This window comes from Xenopus laevis, chromosome 3L (genome assembly GCF_017654675.1).
Source record: "Xenopus laevis strain J_2021 chromosome 3L, Xenopus_laevis_v10.1, whole genome shotgun sequence".
In the NCBI taxonomy this organism is placed as follows: domain Eukaryota; kingdom Metazoa; phylum Chordata; class Amphibia; order Anura; family Pipidae; genus Xenopus; species Xenopus laevis.
The window spans coordinates 839,180-859,602 of NC_054375.1; the positions used below are offsets into that span (position 1 = coordinate 839,180).

Here is a 20,423-nt window from a genome sequence, read left to right on the forward strand (position 1 = left end):
AACCCGGGGCAGTTGTTTGGGTTCAGTTATCAGATGTTTGTGTGAGCGGCGGCACCTGCCAAGGCTCATGTTGTTTTGTCTGAGACTCTGATTGTTTCTTCGTTAGGGAATTAATCTAAGTGGGGGTCAGCGGCAGAGGATCTGTGTGGCTCGCGCTCTATATCAGAATACCAACATTGTCTTCCTGGTAAGAACCCCCTCATTTCCTTATGTCTTTCATTTCTCTTAAAGGGGAAGTACCTGCGTGATTGAGTCTTCTCCCGCATATAATTCCAATCTTCTTCCTTCTCACACAGAGGCCAAGGAAATGGCCAATTATCCCCCAGCAGGGAGGGGGCTGCGTGGGAACATTCTTTTTGCTTTTCTGCTCATTTGTGAAATTGTTAACCATCTTCTTTCCCTTCATCACAAGAGGCAGGAGGGACCCATTGGAGACCATGTGATGGGCAGAATGAAGAAATTGGGTCAATAGATGTTCTCCACTTCGTTAATATCTCCTAATATTCTGGTGATTTGGGGAAATTGGAGTCAGTCAGTAACAGGCAGAGGAGATGTTATAGGATAAGGATTATTGTATTTTCAGGCAAATATTGGGGTGACTATTGGGGTGACAAAGCTTCCTCGTTTGTGTTGTACCAGGATGACCCATTTTCGGCTCTGGATATTCACCTGAGTGACCACCTGATGCAGGAGGGGATTCTGAAGTTCCTCAGCGATGATAAGCGGACGGTTGTTCTGGTCACTCATAAACTACAATATCTTCCTCATGCCGACTGGGTAAGGTGGCGCCATCTTCCTCCTCAAGTTTGGGCTCACCATTCTGGGCTGGATCCATGCCATCCTATTGGCAGTGGTCTCAGTTCTCCTGCTACTTCCCCAGGCTCATTAGTTCCACCAATAGATATTATTAAGACAAAATATATTCCACTAGACCAATCCCATGGGCCCCTGCCCAGTGAGCTCACAATCTATTGTCCATATCACATTCCTATCAGTCCCTGCCCCAGTGAGCTTACAATCTAAGGTTCCTATAGCATTCCCATCAGTTCCTTTCCCAGTAATCTTTCAATCTAAGGTCCCTATCACATTCCCATCAGTCCCTGCCCCAGTGACCTTTCAATCTAAGGTCCCTATCACATTCCCATCAGTCCCTGCCCCAGTGAGCTTACAATCTAAGGTCCCTATCACATTCCCATCAGTCCCTGCCCCAGTGAGCTTACAATCAAAGGTCCCTATCACATTTCCATCTGTCCCTGCCCCAGTGAGCTTACAATCTAAGGTCCCTATCACATTCCCATCAGTCCCTGCCCCAGTGAGTTTACAATCTAAGGTCCCTATCATATTCCCATCAGTCCCTGCCCCAGTGACCTTTCAATATAAGGTCCCTATCACATTCCCATCAGTCCCTGCCCCAGTGAGCTTACAATCAAAGGTCCCGATCACATTTCCATCTGTCCCTGCCCCAGTGAGCTTACAATCTAAGGTCCCTATCACATTCCCATCAGTCCCTGCCCCAGTGAGTTTACAATCTAAGGTCCCTATCATATTCCCATCAGTCCCTGCCCCAGTGACCTTTCAATCTAAGGTCCCTATCACATTCCCATCAGTCCCTGCCCCAGTGAGTTTACAATCTAAGGTCCCTATCACATTCCCATCAGTCCCTGCCCCAGTGAGTTTACAATCTAAGGTCCCTATCACATTCCCATCAGCCCCTGCCCAGTGAGCTTACAATCTAATGTCCCTATCACATTCCCATCTGTCCCTGTCCCAGTGAGTTTACAATCTAAGGTCCCTATCTCATTCCCATCAGTCCCTGCCCCAGTGAGCTTACAATCTAAGGTCCCTATCTCATTCCCATCAGTCCCTGCCCCAGTGAGCTTCCAATCAAATGTCCCTATCACATTCCCATCCTATCCCAATGAGCTTTCAAAGGACCCTATCACATTCCCATCAGTCCCTGTCCCAGTGAGCTTACAATCTAAGGTTCCTATAACATTCCCTTCAGTTCCTTTCCCAGTAATATTTCAATCTAAGGTCCCTATCACATTCCCATCAGTCCCTGCCCCAGTGAGCTTACAATCTAAGGTCCCTATCACATTCCCATCAGTCCCTGCCCCAGTGAGCTTACAATCTAAGGTCCCTATCACATTGCCATCAGTCCCTGCCCCAGAGAGCTTACAATCTAAGGTCCCTATCACATTGCCATCAGTCCCTGCCCCAGAGAGCTTACAATCTAAGGCCCTATCCCATTCACACACATTAAGACTAGTTTGATCAGGAGCCAGTTATTCTGTCTGTATGTTTTTACCCTATGGAAGGAAATCCCAGGCAGACACAGAGAGAACATCCAGATTGAATATGGAGGAAAGAATAAAGAAACCCCAATATAATAAAATACAAGTTCAATTAAAGTAAATTGAATATCTTTGCCCCGATGTCTTTGCTGAGAACTTTACATGAGGCGTCGCTCTGTTTATCCTCTTGTGTTGCTGGACTTTATCTAGATCATTGCCATGAAGGATGGCTTTGTGCTCAGAGAGGGAACTTTAAAAGATATTCAGAATAACGACAATGAGCTTTATGAGCACTGGAAAACTCTAATGAACCGCCAGGACCAGGAACTGGAGAAGGTAATTATTCCGTGTTTATAATGATATATAACGAATGTTTATCTGGGAGTGGCCTCAGGGGTTTATGGATCCAAGCTTTTTATTTATCTCACTTCAACTTTATGACTTTCTATAAATCCTGTAATCTAGTTCTAATCGGATCCTCTCATCTGCTCCAGAGCTATTTTTATCATGGAAATTGAAATAAAGAAGATTTGGGCAGTGCTGTAAATTCCAGTGAGTGCTGAACAAGCCTGGGACTTTATAAAGCTTTGGGCAAATGTACTGGTGGACAGTTACCCATGGCAACCAATCAAATTGTTGCATTCATTGTTCTACCTGCAGCTGCCTGAAAAAAAGCCAAACACTTATTGGTTGCTATGGGTTACTGCCCCAAGCAAATTTGTCCAGTGTTGATAAATAAGTCCCACTGGGTGCTGAAGTGCTAGGTAACATATATAGCCTGTAGAGTCAATAATGTCCTACTGTCTCCATCTTGCTCTATTGTCTCCATCTTGCCCTACTGTCTCCATTTTGCCCTACTGTCTCCATCTTGTTTTATTGCCTCCATCTTGCCGTACTCTCTCCATCTTGTCCCATCTTGTACTACAGTCTCCACTTTGTCCTACTGTCTCCATCTTGCCCTACTATCTCCATCTTGCCCTACTCTCTCCATCTTGCCCTTCAGTCTCCATATTTTCTTACTGTCTCCATCTTGCCCTACTATCTCCATCTTGCCCTATTGTCTCCATCTTGCCCTACTGTCTCCATTTCGCCCTACTGTCTCCATCTAATCCTACTGTCTCCATATTTCCCTACTCTCTCCATCTTGCCCTACAGTCTCCATCTTGTCCTACTGTCTCCATCTTGCCCTACTATCTCCATCTTGCCCTACCCTCTCCATCTTGCCCTACAGTCTCCATATTGTCCTACTGTCTCCATCTTGCCCTACTATCTCCATCTTCCCCTATTGTCTCCATCTTGCCCTACACTCTCCATCTTGCCCTACAGTCTCCATCTTGTCCTACTCTCTCCATCTTGTCCTACTGTCTCCATCTTGTCCTACTGTCTCCATTTGCTCTACTGTCTCCATCTTGTCCTACTGCCTCCATCTTGCCCTACTCTCTCCATCTTGCCCTACAGTCTCCATCTTGTACTACTGTTTCCATCTTGTCCTACTGTCTCCATCATATCATACTGTCTCCATCTTGCCATACTGTCTCAATTTTGCCCTACACTCTCCATCTTGCTCTACAGTCTCCATCTTGTCCTACTGTTTCCATCTTGCCCTACTATCTCCATCTTGTCCTACTATCTCCATCTTGCCCTACTCTTCCATCTTGCCCTACAGTCTCCATATTGTCCTACTGTCTCCATCTTCCCTACAATCTCCATCTTGCCCTACTCTTTCCATCATGTCCTACTGTCTCCATTGTGTCCTACTCTCTCCATCTTGTCCTACTGTCTCCATCTTGTCCTACTGTCTCCATCTTGTCCTACTGTCTCCATCTTGTTCTACCCTCTCCATCTTGCCCTACTCTCTCCATCTTGTCATACTGTCTCCATCTTGTCCTACTGTCTACATCTTGCCCTGCTGTCTCAATCTAGTCCTATTGTCTACATCTCGTCTTACTGTCTCCATCTTGCCCTGCTCTCTCAATCTTGTTTTACTTCCACCATCTTTTTCTACTGCCTGCCACCAAACATATTGTTTTAAGTCTCCAAATGTCTCCTTGTAACTTCTTCTATAACCCACGTACATACAACTGTTTTGGGGCCCTAGATGAGATGGTAGTGGAGTGTTTTATGGTTACCACAATTTGTACCTTCTGCATGGCACTAACACATGTCACTGCAGGACACAGATGCAGATCAGGCGACAATGGAAAGAAAAACTCTCCGGAGAGCAATGTACTCACGGGAAGCCAAAGTACAAGCTGAGGATGAAGGAGAAGGTAGTGAATCTCTTATTAATATAACATTCACTAACCCCTTTCCAGAGCTAGACAACATTGGTGGCCAAGGAATACTTCATGACCCATCTCCCTGTCAATTCCCTTGGCACATACATTCCCACTCATCACTTGGTCAACAAGGTTCTTGTTCTCCATAGTTTATTTTCATAAAGAACATCTTTTGGGCCTCATTGACCATATTCTTCTCACAAGACCATAGTCTAGATGTCCCACTAAAGTGACATTGCTAATAAATGCAATACATTTGGCTACACTACAATGTGTTAAATTAAGTGCAATTGTTGCATATGTTGCATTTTCAAAATCTAGAAGAGTCCCTGACTTCTTAATGTGATCTGCTCCAAAGCTACTTGAACAAAGTAAAGTTCAAAACCCATGGGTATATCCATTAGCTCCTTCTCATAAAGGCATCATGACCATCTGGTGGTTGGTATTCAAACTCTTAACATACACTCTCTCTGCTTGTTATATCCAGAGGAGGAAGAAGAGGAAGATGAAGATGAAACCATGTCCACGGCCATGCGGTTGAGGACCAAGATGCCTTGGAGAACATGCTGGAGATATCTCACCTCTGGGGGATATCTCTTACTCTTCCTCATGATATTCTCCAAGCTTCTGAAACACTCAGTGATTGTGGCCATTGACTACTGGCTGGCTAGTTGGACATCAAAAATCAGCAACATCAGTAACATCCAGAGTGATAACGGAACGTCAGACAGTGAGGTAATTATGGAGTCAGTTGTATGGCTCAACCCATGTGCATCTACTGAATGTATCAAGTGATGTTACTCTATATAGTGATGGAGCAGGATGATGAGTTAATTAGCTGAGAGTACATAGAGGGTGCTCATTAATTCCTCACCAGTACAACCTAGTGAGATGCTGGTACCAAAGGGGAGGCTGAACCTTCAAAGGGCCATAAGAAGTGAGCTGTACTATGTATCTGTTAAAGAAACACAAAGGGAAATGAACCGTATGAATACTATGTTATTCTATCCCTTGTGGGAATGTTCTGGCCCATTCTGCAGCTCAGCAACATCCAGAGCTACTATGTGACCTGGTTCAGCATTCTCAGCGCCATGGGAATAGTCCTCTGTCTCATCGCATCACTGACTGTGGAGTGGATGGGCCTCAACGCAGCCAAGAACCTTCACCATAACCTACTGAAGAAAATCATTCTGGCACCAATTAGGTAAATACTAACTGTATCTCCCTAATAAATCCATTGGCTTTATGCAAAATGCCCAGTTACATCTGGTTACACCTTAGGAAATTTCTCCATGTTCAACCAAAGAAAGAGAAATGAAAAATACCCTTCCACTATACTGATGGTGAGATCTCCTTTCCTCCCCACCAATGAATCACTCATTCCCCCTCTCTTGGTAGGGAATCCCATAACCTGACTGTCCTTACATTAAAGAACCCCTTCCTATGCTGATGGTGAGATCTCCTTTCCTCCCCACCAATGAATCACTCATTCCCCTCTCTTGGTAGGGAATCCCATAACCTGACTGTCCTTACAGTAAAGAACCCCTTCCTATGCTGATGGTGAGATCTCCTTTCCTCCCCACCAATGAATCACTCATTCCCCTCTCTTGGTAGGGAATCCCATAACCTGACTGCCCTTACAGTAAAGAACCCCTTCCTATTCTGATGGTGAGATCTCCTTTCCTCCCCACCAATGAATCACTCATTCCCCCTCTCTTGGTAGGGAATCCCATAACCTGACTGCCCTTACAGTAAAGAACCCCTTCCTATGCTGATGGTGAAATCTCCTTTCCTCCCCACCAATGAATCACTCATTCCCCCTCTCTTGGTAGGGAATCCCATAACCTGACTGCCCTTACAGTAAAGAACCCCTTCCTATGCTGATGGTGAGATCTCCCTTTCTCCCCACCAATGAATCACTCATTCCCCTCTCTTGGTAGGGAATCCCATAACCTGACTGCCCTTACAGTAAAGAACCCCTTCCTATGCTGATGGTGAGATCTCCTTTCCTCCCCACCAATGAATCACTCATTCCCCCTCTCTTGGTAGGGAATCCCATAACCTGACTGTCCTTACAGTAAAGAACCCCTTCCTATACTGATGCTGAAATCTCCTTTCCTCCCCACCAATGAATCACTCATTCCACTCTCTTGGTAGGGAATCCCATAACCTGACTGTCCTTACAGTAAAGAACCCCTTCCTATGCTGATGGTGAGATCTCCTTTCCTCCCCACCAATGAATCACTCATTCCCCCTCTCTTGGTAGGGAATCCCATAACCTGACTGTCCTTACAGTAAAGAACCCCTTCCTATGCTGATGGTGAGATCTCCTTTCCTCCCCACCAATGAATCACTCATTCCCCCTCTCTTGGTAGGGAATCCCATAACCTGACTGTCCTTACAGTAAAGAACCCCTTCCTATGCTGATGGTGAGATCTCCTTTCCTCCCCACCAATGAATCACTCATTCCCCCTCTCTTGGTAGGGAATCCCATAACCTGACTGTCCTTACAGTAAAGAACCCCTTCCTATGCTGATGGTGAGATCTCCTTTCCTCCCCACCAATGAATAATTCATTACCCTCTCTTGGTAGGGAATCCCATAACCTCATTAAGCCATAAAACATCCTTTAAAAATAATAACCGAGACTTTGGCCACTATTTGTACAGTATTTACAGACTCTTTATGTTTCACTCAGGTTCTTTGACACGACCCCTCTTGGTTTGATCTTGAATCGTTTTTCGGCCGACACAAACATCATAGATCAGGTAAGAATTCCAGGGAATGGCTCACATCACTTCCTACTGACAATAGGGTAAGACAAGAGTAAATGAGGGGCACCTCTTACCTCCAGGTGTCACATTAATTACTGACCTGTCAAAAGTGATATTCCTGTTTCATGATATGAGAAATACAGGGAGATTTGGGGTTCTAATGATGATTATTTTCCTTAGCACATCCCCCCAACACTGGAATCGCTCACCAGATCAACCTTGCTGTGTCTCTCGGCCATTGGAGTCATTTCCTATGCCACCCCAATTTCCATGGTCGCTCTTCTCCCACTTGGCGTGGCCTTCTACTTCATCCAGAAATACTTTAGAGTTGCCTCCAAGTAAGTGCAACCTCCCATGCTTCAACTCCCAAGAGATGTTAAACCTTCAGCCATTGCTAGCTCCATCCAATTGCGAGAGCTCTCTGATGATCTTCTTGTTTGTGCCCAATAAGAGGTCTCCTTAGCTTTCCACCCTTTTGTCTCATCAATACAGGGACCTTCAAGAACTTGATGACAGTACCCAGCTGCCCTTGCTGTGCCACTTCTCAGAGACAGCAGAAGGACTCACCACCATTCGGGCCTTCAGGTAATGTGAGTGTGGAGCTCTGGGATCAGGAACTTTGCATTCAGTCCTGTTCCAACATCACCAGAGGTCATTTTGGGAAGTTCTGTGTCACTGTTCTTATGACGGTGTCAAGTATTTGCTCTATAATCCCTTTAGCTGGGGTTCTACACTAAATGCAATCATTTGCTGGTCCATGTTCCACTCAGTGGTCTTTACATAAATAAGGATTTCTACAGGGAACAGCCTCCCAGCAGGGGTGGTGGAATTAATACAGTAAAGGAATAGGAGGGAGAGTGAAAGGGAACATAAGGAAGTGTTACTTAACAGAAAGGGGGATAGATACAGGGAACAGACTCCCAGCAGGGGTGGTAGGACTAATACAGTAAAGGAATAGGAGGGAGAGTGAAAGGGAACATAAGGAAGTGATACTTTACAGAAAGGGGGATAGATACAGGGAACAGACTCCCAGCAGGGGTGGTAGGACTAATACAGTAAAGGAATAGGAGGGAGAGTGAAAGGGAACATAAGGAAGTGATACTTTACAGAAAGGGGGATAGATACAGGGAACAGACTCCCAGCAGGGGTGGTGGGACTAATACAGTAAAGGAATAGGAGGGAGAGTGAAAGGGGGATAGAGACAGGGAACAGACTCCCAGCAGGGGTGGTAGGACTAATACAGTAAAGGAATAGGAGGGAGAGTGAAAGGGAACATAAGGAAGTGATACTTTACAGAAAGGGGGATAGATACAGGGAACAGACTCCCAGCAGGGTTGGTAGGACTAATACAGTAAAGGAATAGGAGGGAGAGTGAAATGGAACATAAGGAAGTGATACTTTACAGAAAGGGGGATAGATACAGGGAACAGACTCCCAGCAGGGGTGGTAGGACTAATACAGTAAAGGAATAGGAGGGAGAGTGAAAGGGAACATAAGGAAGTGATACTTTACAGAAAGGGGGATAGATACAGGGATCAGACTCCCAGCAGGGGTGGTAGGACTAATACAGTAAAGGAATAGGAGGGAGAGTGAAAGGGAACATAAGGAAGTGATACTTTACAGAAAGGGGGATAGATACAGGGAACAGACTCCCAGCAGGGGTGGTAGGACTAATACAGTAAAGGAATAGGAGGGAGAGAAAAAGGGAACATAAGGAAGTGATACTTTACAGAAAGGGGGATAGATACAGGGAACAGACTCCCAGCAGGGGTGGTGGGACTAATACAGTAAAGGAAGAGGAGGGAGAGTGAAAGGGGGATAGAGACAGGGAACAGACTCCCAGCAGGGGTGGTAGGACTAATACAGTAAAGGAATAGGAGGGAGAGTGAAAGGGAACATAAGGAAGTGATACTTTACAGAAAGGGGGATAGATACAGGGAATAGACTCCCAGCAGGGGTGGTAGGACTAATACAGTAAAGGAATAGGAGGGAGAGTGAAAGGGAACATTAGGAAGTGATACTTTACAGGGAACAGACTCCCAGCAGGGGTGGTGGGACTAATATAATAAAGGAATGGAGGAGGGTGCTGAAAGTGCACGGGGTGACAGTAAGGTACCTGTAGGTGGTAAAAATAAAGGGACACAGAGATAAGTTTGCGATGAGCTGAGATTCTATGTACACTCTGGTATATACCGGCTGCTGGATGGAATATAAAGGTGGAACATGTGATGTTAGTCGCAGACAGTTGCAATTTAGTGCAGACAATTCCAGCCTGTACTCTGTGTTTATATAAAGGTGGGATATTTCAGCACATCTTCCCCTCCCTGTGACTCCCACTGGCTGGAATTGTCTCTTTCTGGGAAGAAGTTGAGTCGATTTCAGTAATAATGACGAGTCTGTGAGTGTTGCCAGTGCAGTTGATTAGAAGAGGGAAGACTTGGGATCTATCAGAGAAGGTTTCTCAGGCAGCAGCCAAGTCTTATCATTAGGGAAGAATGTTCAGCCTCAATCCCCCCCTCTCTGTAGTCTAAGAATAGATCCTGGTGATAAATGTGCGGCTCAGATACATTGCAGGGGGGCCCCTCAGGTGCTGCTCTGTGTTCTGCACAAGGTCCACTATTTGGATCCAGCGCCTGTTCTGTTTCACCTCAAAGCCACAGGAATCAGCAGAATAGGGAAACTGAGTGTCTGAATGTAAATGAAATGTAAATCAGTCATTGGAATGAGGGGTTGGGGGTCAGTAGGCTGTTAGAGAGTTGGACTGACGTCAGTTCTGCAACACTAACAGCCAAGTATTTGCTCCATTAAACCTTCCCTTATCCACAGGCATGAGACCCGATTCAGGCAGCGGATGCTGGAGCTGACCGACACCAATAACCTGGCCTACCTGTTCCTTTCTGCCGCCAATAGATGGTTAGAGGTCAGAACGGTGCGTAAATTTGTGTCTTCATCCGGGAGTCTGTGGTTACACATTGGTGAATTCACTTCTTATCCAGTTACAGTGTATCCCGGTACATTATATCCAGTTACATTGTATCCCGTTACTTTATATCCAGTTACATTGTATCCCGTTACTTTATATCCAGTTACATTGTATCCCGTTACTTTATATCCAGTTACATTCCATCCAGTTACACTGTATTCAGTTACATTGTATCCAGTCACATTCCATCCAGTTACACTGTATCCAGTTACATGGTATCTAGTCACATTGTATCCAGTTACATTGAATCCAATTACACTGTATTCAGTTACATACCATCCAGTTACATTGTATCCAGTTACACTGTATTCAATTACATTGTATACAGTTGCACTCTATCCAGTTACATGGTATCTAGTCACATTGTATCCAGTTACATTGAATCCACTTACACTGTATTCAGTTACACTATATCCAGTTACATTGTATCCAGTTACATTGTATCCCGTTACATTCCACCCAGTTACAGTGTATCCAGTTACATTGTATCCAGTTCTGTGCCATCCGTTACATTCCATTTAGTTAAATTCCACCCAGTTACATTGTATCCAGTCACATTCCATCCAGTTACATTGTATCCTGTTACTTTATATCCAGTTACATTGTATCCCGTTACATTATATCCCGTTACTTTATATCCAGTCACATTCCATCCAGTTACATGGGATCTAGTCACATTGTATCCAGTTACATTGAATCCAATTACACTGTATTCAGTTACATTTCATCAGTTACATTGTATCCAGTTACATTGTATCCAGTTACACTGTATTCAATTACATTGTATACAGTTGCACTCTATCCAGTTACATGGTATCTAGTCACATTATATCCAGTTACATTGAATCCACTTACACTGTATTCAGTTACACTATATCCAGTTACATTGTATCCAGTTACATTGTATCCAGTTCTGTGCCATCCGTTACATTCCATTTAGTTAAATTCCACCCAGTTACATTGTATCCAGTCACATTCCATCCAGTTACATTGTATCCTGTTACTTTATATCCAGTTACATTGTATCCAGTTACACTGTATTCAGTTACTTTGTATCCAGTTACATGGTATCTAGTCACATTGTATCCAGTTACATTGAATCCAATTACACTGTATTCAGTTACATTCCATCCAGTTACATTGTATCCAGTTACACTGTATTCAATTATATTGTATCCCGTTACATTCCACCCAGTTACAGTGTATCCAGTTACATTATAACCTGTTACTTTGTATCCAGTTACATTGTATCCAGTTACATTCCATCCAGTTCTGTGCCATCCGTTACATTCCATTTAGTTAAATTCCACCCAGTTACAGTATATGCCATCTGTTGTATCCAGTGCTGTTTGTTCCTACACCAGTCCCTCTGTACAGGCAATATATATATAGATAGATCTATTCTTGGCTGGTTGGTGAAATGTCCCTTTAAATCCCACAAGTGATGAAACTAAACATGAAGGTGTTACATTTGGGCTGATTCCAGACTGTGTTTAGGGGTTTGTTTATGGACAAAGTGCCCCGGGGTTTGAAACCAATTGCACAAACACAGTTCCATCATTTGGTGTTTTTCCATTGGAAGTACAGCCGGAGGGGTGACACCTGGGGGTGAGGATCTAAATATTTATACAAAGACAAGATGAGAACTTGGATGGGACACGGGGCAGAGAGCGGCTCACATCCCTGAACACCTCAGAACGAGTCCAAAGCAAATACTGGCAGTTTCCCAGGTGTCACTGCGCCTATAACTCCCCGGGGGGAGGGGAAAGAGGTCAGATTCAGTTTCACCTTGTTACTATTTGCTTTATTTAATGGCCATTAAGAGGGTTTTAAACTTCTTTATGGCTGTGGTGCTTGGTCTATCAAGGGTTAAATCGAAGAAGCGAATCCTCCTATATATATATTAGACCCCTGCCTGCTCTATGTTCATGGGCTCAGAGCTGGGGGAGGGGCATATAAATCATTGTATTTGCTATTACACACATAAACAATACCATGCACCCGCCCCTTCTGATGGTGAGAAAGGGGGGGATTCTTATTGGTCAGTCTGCACCATATTGCCCTATTGCCCTCTGGCTTTGAGGAGCACAAGGGGAGAGACTTATCAAAGGTTTATAGGCCCTTTAAAACCATGAAAAAAATCTGAGAACTTACTTTATTTTCTTTTGTTTTACAATTTGAGCTTTGTTGTACATTTTATGGGCCCTTTTAACTGCTATAATGACAGCACATAGCCTTTTCTTCTTTCTCCACAAGCCGAATAAACACAAGGGAAATGTTTAGGCTGTTGGTATTGCTCTGGTCTGGTAAATGTTCTCGGCCCTTTACAACCCCATAAAGACGTTTATATGTTTGTAGATTTAGGAAGGACTTGGTTTGCTTCTATGAGTAGAACAGATGCAGTTTTATTCCTTCCGCAGCACAACTTGCTGCCCCAGGAAAGGCACAAACACAGAAATTGCTCATTATGTCTGAAGGACCTGTCTTAAGATAGAGATAATAGGGCAAAATGGAAAACAAGATGGAGACAGTAGGGCAAGACAGAGATAGTGGAGTGAGGTGGAGACAGTAGGCCAAGATGGAGACAGTAGGCCAAGATGGAGACAGTAAGGCAAGATGGAGACAGTAGGGCAAGATGGAGACAGTAGGGCAAGATGGAGACAGTAGGACAAGATGGAGACAGTAGGACAAGATGGAGACAGTAGGACGAAGTGGAGACAGTAGGGCAAGATGGAGACAGTAGGGCAAGATGGAGACAGTAGGACAAGATGGAGACAGTAGGACAAGATGGAGACAGTAGGACAAGATTGGGACAGGAGGGCAAGATGGAGACTGTAGGACAAGATGGAGACAGTAGGACAAGATGGAGACAGTAGGGCAAGATGGAGACAGTAGGCCAAGATGGAGACAGTTTGGCAAGATGGAGACAGTAGGACAAGATGGAGACAGTAGGACAAGATGGAGACAGTAGGACGAAGTGGAGACAGTAGGGCAAGATGGAGACAGTAGGGCAAGATGGAGACAGTAGGACAAGATGGAGACAGTAGGACAAGATGGAGACAGTAGGACAAGATTGGGACAGGAGGGCAAGATGGAGACTGTAGGACAAGATGGAGACAGTAGGACAAGATGGAGACAGTAGGGCAAGATGGAGACAGTAGGCCAAGATGGAGACAGTTTGGCAAGATGGAGACAGTAGGACAAAGTTGAGACAGTAGAACAAGATGGAGACAGTAGGACAAGATGGAGACAGTAGGACAAGTTGGAGACAGTAGGACAAGATTGGGACAGGAGGGCAAGATGGAGACAGTAGGACAAGATAGAGGCAGTAGGACAAGATGGAAACAGTAGAACAAGAAGGAGACAGTAGGGCAAGATGGAGACAGTAGGACAAGATGGAGACAGTAGGACAAGATGGAGACAGTAGGGCAAGATGGAGACAGTAGGCCAAGATGGAGACAGTTTGGCAAGATGGAGACAGTAGGACGAAGTGGAGACAGTAGAACAAGATGGAGACAGTAGGACAAGATGGAGACAGTAGGACAAGTTGGAGACAGTAGGACAAGATTGGGACAGGAGGGCAAGATGGAGACAGTAGGACAAGATAGAGGCAGTAGGACAAGATGGAAACAGTAGGACAAGTTGGAGACAGTAGGGCAAGCTGGAGACAGTAGGACAAGATGGAGACAGTAGGGCAAGATGGAGACAGTAGGGCAAGATGGCGACAGTAGGCCAATATGGAGAAAGTAGGACAAGAGGGAGGCAGTAGGACAAGATAGAGACAGTAGGGCAAGATGGAGACAGTAGGACAAGGTGGAGACAGTAAAGCAAGATGGAGACAGTAGGGTAAGATGGAGAAAGTAGGGCAAGATGGAGACAGTAGGGCAAGATGGAATCATTAGGACAAGGTGGAGACAGTAGAGCAAGATGGAGACAGAAAGACAAGATCGAGACAGTAAGGAAAGATGGAGACAGAAGGACAAGATAGAGAAAGTAGGTCTAGATGGAGACAATTCAAACGAGAACGATCCAAACTTGGAGAGGTGAGCATGCACAGACAGCCTGGTGGATGTAACCGCTGGGTCCGCTCTGGCCGCGGCAAACAACAATCCAAGGATATGGGGGTTGCGGACACCGCCAGCTGGTATCAGTAAATGTGAACCGGAACGTATTAAAACAAATCCATCTTTATTAGACAATTTAAAAATAGCGGGCAGGGGAAAGGAGAACAGGCTTGACGCGTTTCGTGACGTCTAGGTCACTTCATCAGAAGCTTGTGATGAAGTGACCTAGACGTCACGAAACGCGTCAAGCCTGTTCTCCTTTCCCCTGCCCGCTATTTTTTAAATTGTCTAATAAAGATGGATTTGTTTTAATACGTTCCGGTTCACATTTACTGATACCAGCTGGCGGTGTCCGCAACCCCCATATCCTTGGCTAGATGGAGACAGTAGGACATTAAGGAAACAGTAGGACAAGATGGAGACAATAGGACAAGATGGAGACAGTAGGGTAATATGGAGAAAGTGGAGCAATATGGAGGCAGTAGGACAAGATGGAGACAGTAGGACAAGATGGAGACAGTAGGACAAGATGGAGACAATAGGACAAGATGGAGACAGTAGGGTAATATGGAGAAAGTGGAGCAATATGGAGGCAGTAGGACAAGATGAAGACAATATGGCAAGATGGAGATAGTAGGTCAAGATGGAGAAAGTAGGGCAAGCTGAAGACAGCTGGGTATGGAGATAGAAACATAATCATTTGGTTAATCGGCAGGGCGTTTAATTGTGTATCTGTTCTTTTAACACATGGTTTTTCCTTTAGGATTATCTTGGAGCTTGTATTGTCCTGACCGCAGCCGTGTTCTCAATCACATATGGACTTGACTCTGGGATTGTTGGACTGGGCCTCACGTATGCTCTAACGGTAGGTTTGGTCATCAGATGAGAAATCTAGGTGTACTTAATTTATGACTAAAATAGAAAAAAAGGAATCTGACATGGAGGCCACTGAACATCAGTAAGAACACGTGAGTTCCCCCCTAAATTATTTTTGTATTCAAACTGCACTTGCATGTGAGTATTCCTGGGAAAGAGTGGAATTACCAGCATTATATTTCAAGTTATCTTTTTGGTTTGGTATTTTCCCTCTTAGTAATAAATGAGATTACATACAATTCTAGAAATGTCCATGGGCAGGTTGTCCAGGAGAAAGTCTTCTACTGAAAATCCCATCTTTAAACAAGTAAAGGGCAGGGCAGTATTTGTTGAAATGTAACAGAGGAACAATCCCATTGTAAGTGACCCAAGACTCTGAGACTATAGAGTAGATGATCCATTGATCTGAGCGCGTCTACAGTTCTCCCTAAGACATAAATGTCTGTTGTTCTTGTAGGTTACAAATTACTTGAACTGGGTCGTCCGGAACCTTGCAGACTTGGAAGTGCAAATAGGAGCCGTGAAAAAAGTCAACAGTTTCTTGAACATTGAATCGGAGTGTTACGAGGGATCCATGGGTAAGGCCTTGGTTTTGTCTCACGGCGAGGGGTGAAGCTTTGCAAGGCCAGTCCTGTTCAAAGATGGAAACAGTAGGGCAAGATGAAGACAGTGGACAAGATAGAGACAGTAGGGTAAGATGGAGACAGTAGGGTAAGATGGAGACAGTAAGACAAGATAGATACAGTAGGGCGAGATGGAGACAGTAGGACAATATGGAGACAGTAGGACAAGATGTAGGTAGTAGGATAAGATGGAGACAGTAAGACAAGATGGAGACAGTAGGACAAGATGGAGACAGTAGGGCAAGATGGAGACAGTAGGACAAGATGGAGACAGTAGGGCAAGATGGAGACAGTAGGACAAGATGGAGACAGCAGGACAAGATGGAGACAGTAGGACAATATGGAGACATTTGGACAAGATGGAGACAGTAGGGTAAGACGAAGACAGTAGGACAAGATGGAGACAGTAGTGCAAGATGGAGACAGTAGGGCAAGATGGAGACAGTAGGGCAAGATGGAGACAGTAGGGCAAGATGGAGACAGTAGGACAAGATGGAGACAGTAGGACAAGATGAAGACAGTAGTGCAAGATGGAGACAATAGGACAAGATGGAGACAGTAGGGTAAGATGGAGACAGTAGGGCAAGATGGAGAAAGTAGGACAAGATGGAGACAGTAGGGCAACATGGAGACAGTAGGACAAGATGGAGACAGCAGGACAAGATGGAGACAGTAGGGCAAGATGGAGACAGTAGGACAAGATGGAGACAGCAGGACAAGATGGAGACAGTAGGACAAGATGGAGACATTAGGACAAGATGGAGACAGTAGGGTAAGATAAAGACAGAAGGACAAGATGGAGACAGTAGTGCAAGATGGAGACAGTAGGACAAGATGGAGACAGTAGGGCAAGATGGAGACAGTAGGACAAGATGGAGACAGCAGGACAAGATGGAGACAGTAGGACAAGATGGAGACATTAGGACAAGATGGAGACAGTAGGGTAAGATAAAGACAGAAGGACAAGATGGAGACAGTAGTGCAAGATGGAGACAGTAGGACAAGATGGAGACAGTAGGACAAGATAGAGACAGTAGGGTAAGACGAAGACAGTAGGAGAAGATGGAGACAGTAGGACAAGATGGAGAAAGTAGGACAAGATGGAGACAGTAGGATAAGATGGAGACAGTAGGACAAAATGGAGACAGTAGGACAAGATGGAGACAGTAGGGCAAGATGGAGACAGTAGGGCAAGATGGAGAAAGTAGGACAAGATGGAGACAGTAGGATAAGAACAATGGGTTAGGACTTTGTTTTGTCTCACTGTGTGAGCTGAAGCTTTGCAATGCTGTTCCTGTTGTGGGTCCAACAAATATATACATGTCTGTATGTCCAAAGCAAACGCTGGCTCCCAGCCATGTGCAAATATTCCGGTTCCGTGTGGTACCATCTAAGACATCTCTCTGCTATTCCAGATCAGCAGCAAGTACCGGAGGACTGGCCCCAGAATGGGGAGATAAAGATCAGTGACTTGTGCGTCAGATACGAGAGTAACTTCAAACCGGTCCTGAAGCACCTCAAGGCCTACATTAAACCTGGACAGAAGGTACCGACCCTTGTCATAATCAGCCGTAATATAGTTTAGTGGCCTGTGATCCTCTGAAATGAGACCCAGTAACGATCCACTAGGGATACAATAATGATTGTGCCACAATTGTGAATGATTGACGTGTCTGGTCTTTCTGGTTCCTCGGATCATGTGACTATTTTGCAGGTGGGAATCTGCGGAAGAACTGGAAGTGGGAAGTCTTCGCTGTCCCTGGCTTTTTTCAGAATGGTGGATATATTTGATGGTGGGTTTGATACAAATTTGGATTATTGTACTTCTGGATTCCTCTATAGAAATATTAGAATTAAAGGGGAAGTTGAGTAGAGAGGGTGCAGGTATCGACCCCCCAGCCATGAGTAATATCCCGGGCAGACCGTGAGGTGATGACACTAATATCCCCGGCATGTAAATATTATTGGGCACTTGTGCTCCTCAGGGACATATAAGGGCAAGAGAGGGACGGGGGGCTGACAGCTGGGCCCGTGTTGGAAGATCTCATGCAGGAATCAGATCTACACTGTGTGTCATTGTTACAACTCAATATACACATCAGCTGGGGGTTACATGGGGGCTTAGTCACCTCTGCTGAAGTGCAAGCTCCTCCGACAGGGGGTACAGTAATATCCCCACATCATTATTCAGTACATGGGGGTATGTATAATACTGGGGGGCAGCTGGAGGGCCGCAGCTTGGATATTCCCATGAATATTCTGTATTATGCCCATTCTTTATCCCAGTGGGCCCTTTCAGCTGGACCCTTAAACTGACCCTTAAACTGCCTTATATTAAAGCTTAATGCAAATATCAGAAAAGAGGTTTGATTAGTTGCAGTACCGCTACCCACCAGCATCAGCAAATCATCAATGTTCCCCATTGGGCTGCAACAGAACAGCGCCCCCCTCTAATATGTGCTGCAGGGAAGAGATAGGAGGGTGAACTGGAATGACTTGTGGGTGGTTATTGTCAGATATCTGGGGGGTTTGGGGGTACAGTCAGAGGGGGCACAGGCTAAAGGTCACGGCTCTTTCCATTTGCAGGAAAAATTGTTATAGACGGAATTGACATTTCCAAGCTGCCCCTGAACACCCTGCGCTCCAGGCTCTCCATCATCCTGCAGGACCCCATCCTGTTCAGCGGCTCCATCCGGTCAGTAACACAGAGGGGGTGATGGGGCAGTAATGGGGGAATCTGGGGCAGTAATGGGGGAATCTGGGACTGGGGCAGAAGTGGGTGAATCTGGGACTGAGGCAGTAATGGGTGAATTTGGGGCAGTAATGGATGAATCTGGGGCAGTAATGGATGAATTTGGGCCAGTAATGGTTGAATCTGGGGCAGTAATGGATGAATCTGGGGCAGTAATGGATGAATCTTGGGCAGTAATGGATGAATCTGGGGCAGTAATGGATGAATCTGGGGCTGGGGCAGTAATGGATGAATTTGGGCCAGTAATGGTTGAATCTGGGGCAGTAATGGATGAATCTTGGGCAGTAATGGATGAATCTGGGGCAGTAATGGATGAATCTGGGGCTGGGGCAGTAATGGATGAATTTGGGCCAGTAATGGTTGAATCTGGGGCAGTAATGGATGAATCTTGGGCAGTAATGGATGAATCTGGGGCAGTAATGGATGAATCTTGGGCAGTAATGGATGAATCTGGGGCAGTATTGGTTGAATCTGGGGCAGTAATGGGTGAATTTGGGGCAGTAATGGATGAATCTGGGACAGTAATGGATGAATCTTGGGCAGTAATGGGTGAATCTGGGGCAGTAATGGATGACTCTGGGACTGGGGCAGTAATGGATGAATTTGGGGCAGTAATGGTTGAATCTGGGGCAGTAATGGATGAATCTGGGACAGTAATGGATGAATCTTGGGCAGTAATGGGTGAATCTGGGGCAGTAATGGATGAATCTGGGGCTGGGGCAGTAATGGATGAATTTGGGGCAGTAATGGTTGAATCTGGGGCAGTAATGGTTGAATCTGGGGCAGTAATGGGTGAATTTGGGGCAGTAATGGTTGAATCTGGGGCAGTAATGGTTGACTCTGGGACTGGGGCAGTAATGGATGAATTTGGGGCAGTAATGGATGAATCTGGGGCAGTAATGGTTGAATCTGGGGCAGTAATGGATGAATTTGGGGCAGTAATGGTTGACTCTGGGACTGGGGCAGTAATGGGAGCATAAATCAGTTTATGTTGATTTGAGTTCTACTTGTCTTTTCTCTATATATCCAGCTCTTGTGAACTACAACTCCCAGCATGCTTAGCTAGCCATACAAAGAGTTACAGAACTCAGATTAGATATACTGGTTGGATGAATGGGATAAAAGAACTTTACTGAACAACTGAACCCCAATTCAGCCCCAGTTTTTTCTCTTTTGTGCCCAGGTTCAACCTGGATCCTGAGTGTAAATGCACCGACGATCGTCTCTGGGAGGCTCTGGACATCGCTCAGCTCAAGAACCTGGTCAAGGCTCTGCCCGGGGGTCTGGGTATGTCACAAAGTTGCTCTAATTCCAAAACTTGCTGCTGCTCAAATTTGGGGATTTTTAGCACTGGGGGTGGGGTCATTTATTTGTGGGGCATTTATTTTTGTAGTTGGAGCATCTTTTGCCCATTCGTTCAATGAGTATTACGTTCAGTCTGCAGAATCACTGTAGGAGGAGATTAGTGTAGTTGTTATTACGTTCAGTCTGCAGAATCACTGTAGGAGAATAGTGTAGTTGTTATTACACTCAGTCTGCAGAATCACTGTAGGAGGAGATTAGTGTAGTTGTTATTACACTCAGTCTGCAGAATCACTGTAGGAGAATAGTGTAGTTGTTATTACACTCAGTCTGCAGAATCACTGTAGGAGGAGATTAGTGTAGTTGTTATTACACTCAGTCTGCAGAATCACTGTAGGAGGAGATTAGTGTAGTTGTTATTACACTCAGTCTGCAGAATCAGTGTAGGAGGAGAGGGAAGATATTTAGTCCTACTTT

At 45.1% G+C, this 20,423-nt stretch overlaps 1 protein-coding gene across 7 annotated transcripts in view; it reads left to right on the forward strand.

The window, feature by feature from the left end:
- Positions 1-20,423, forward strand: part of LOC108710176 (ATP-binding cassette sub-family C member 9) — a 49,017-nt gene that overhangs the window by 24,951 nt on the left and 3,643 nt on the right. For all 7 annotated transcript variants that reach the window (XM_041585767.1, XM_041585771.1, XM_041585768.1 and 4 more), the window contains 16 exons: positions 107-187; positions 640-777; positions 2,505-2,630; positions 4,468-4,564; positions 5,061-5,308; positions 5,614-5,777; positions 7,271-7,340; positions 7,527-7,684; positions 7,839-7,931; positions 10,173-10,275; positions 15,157-15,258; positions 15,727-15,847; positions 17,308-17,438; positions 17,607-17,685; positions 18,479-18,587; positions 19,828-19,931. In XM_041585767.1, the coding sequence (XP_041441701.1) occupies positions 107-187; positions 640-777; positions 2,505-2,630; positions 4,468-4,564; positions 5,061-5,308; positions 5,614-5,777; positions 7,271-7,340; positions 7,527-7,684; positions 7,839-7,931; positions 10,173-10,275; positions 15,157-15,258; positions 15,727-15,847; positions 17,308-17,438; positions 17,607-17,685; positions 18,479-18,587; positions 19,828-19,931 (1,924 nt within the window). The remainder of the gene's footprint in view (positions 1-106; positions 188-639; positions 778-2,504; positions 2,631-4,467; positions 4,565-5,060; positions 5,309-5,613; positions 5,778-7,270; positions 7,341-7,526; positions 7,685-7,838; positions 7,932-10,172; positions 10,276-15,156; positions 15,259-15,726; positions 15,848-17,307; positions 17,439-17,606; positions 17,686-18,478; positions 18,588-19,827; positions 19,932-20,423) is intronic.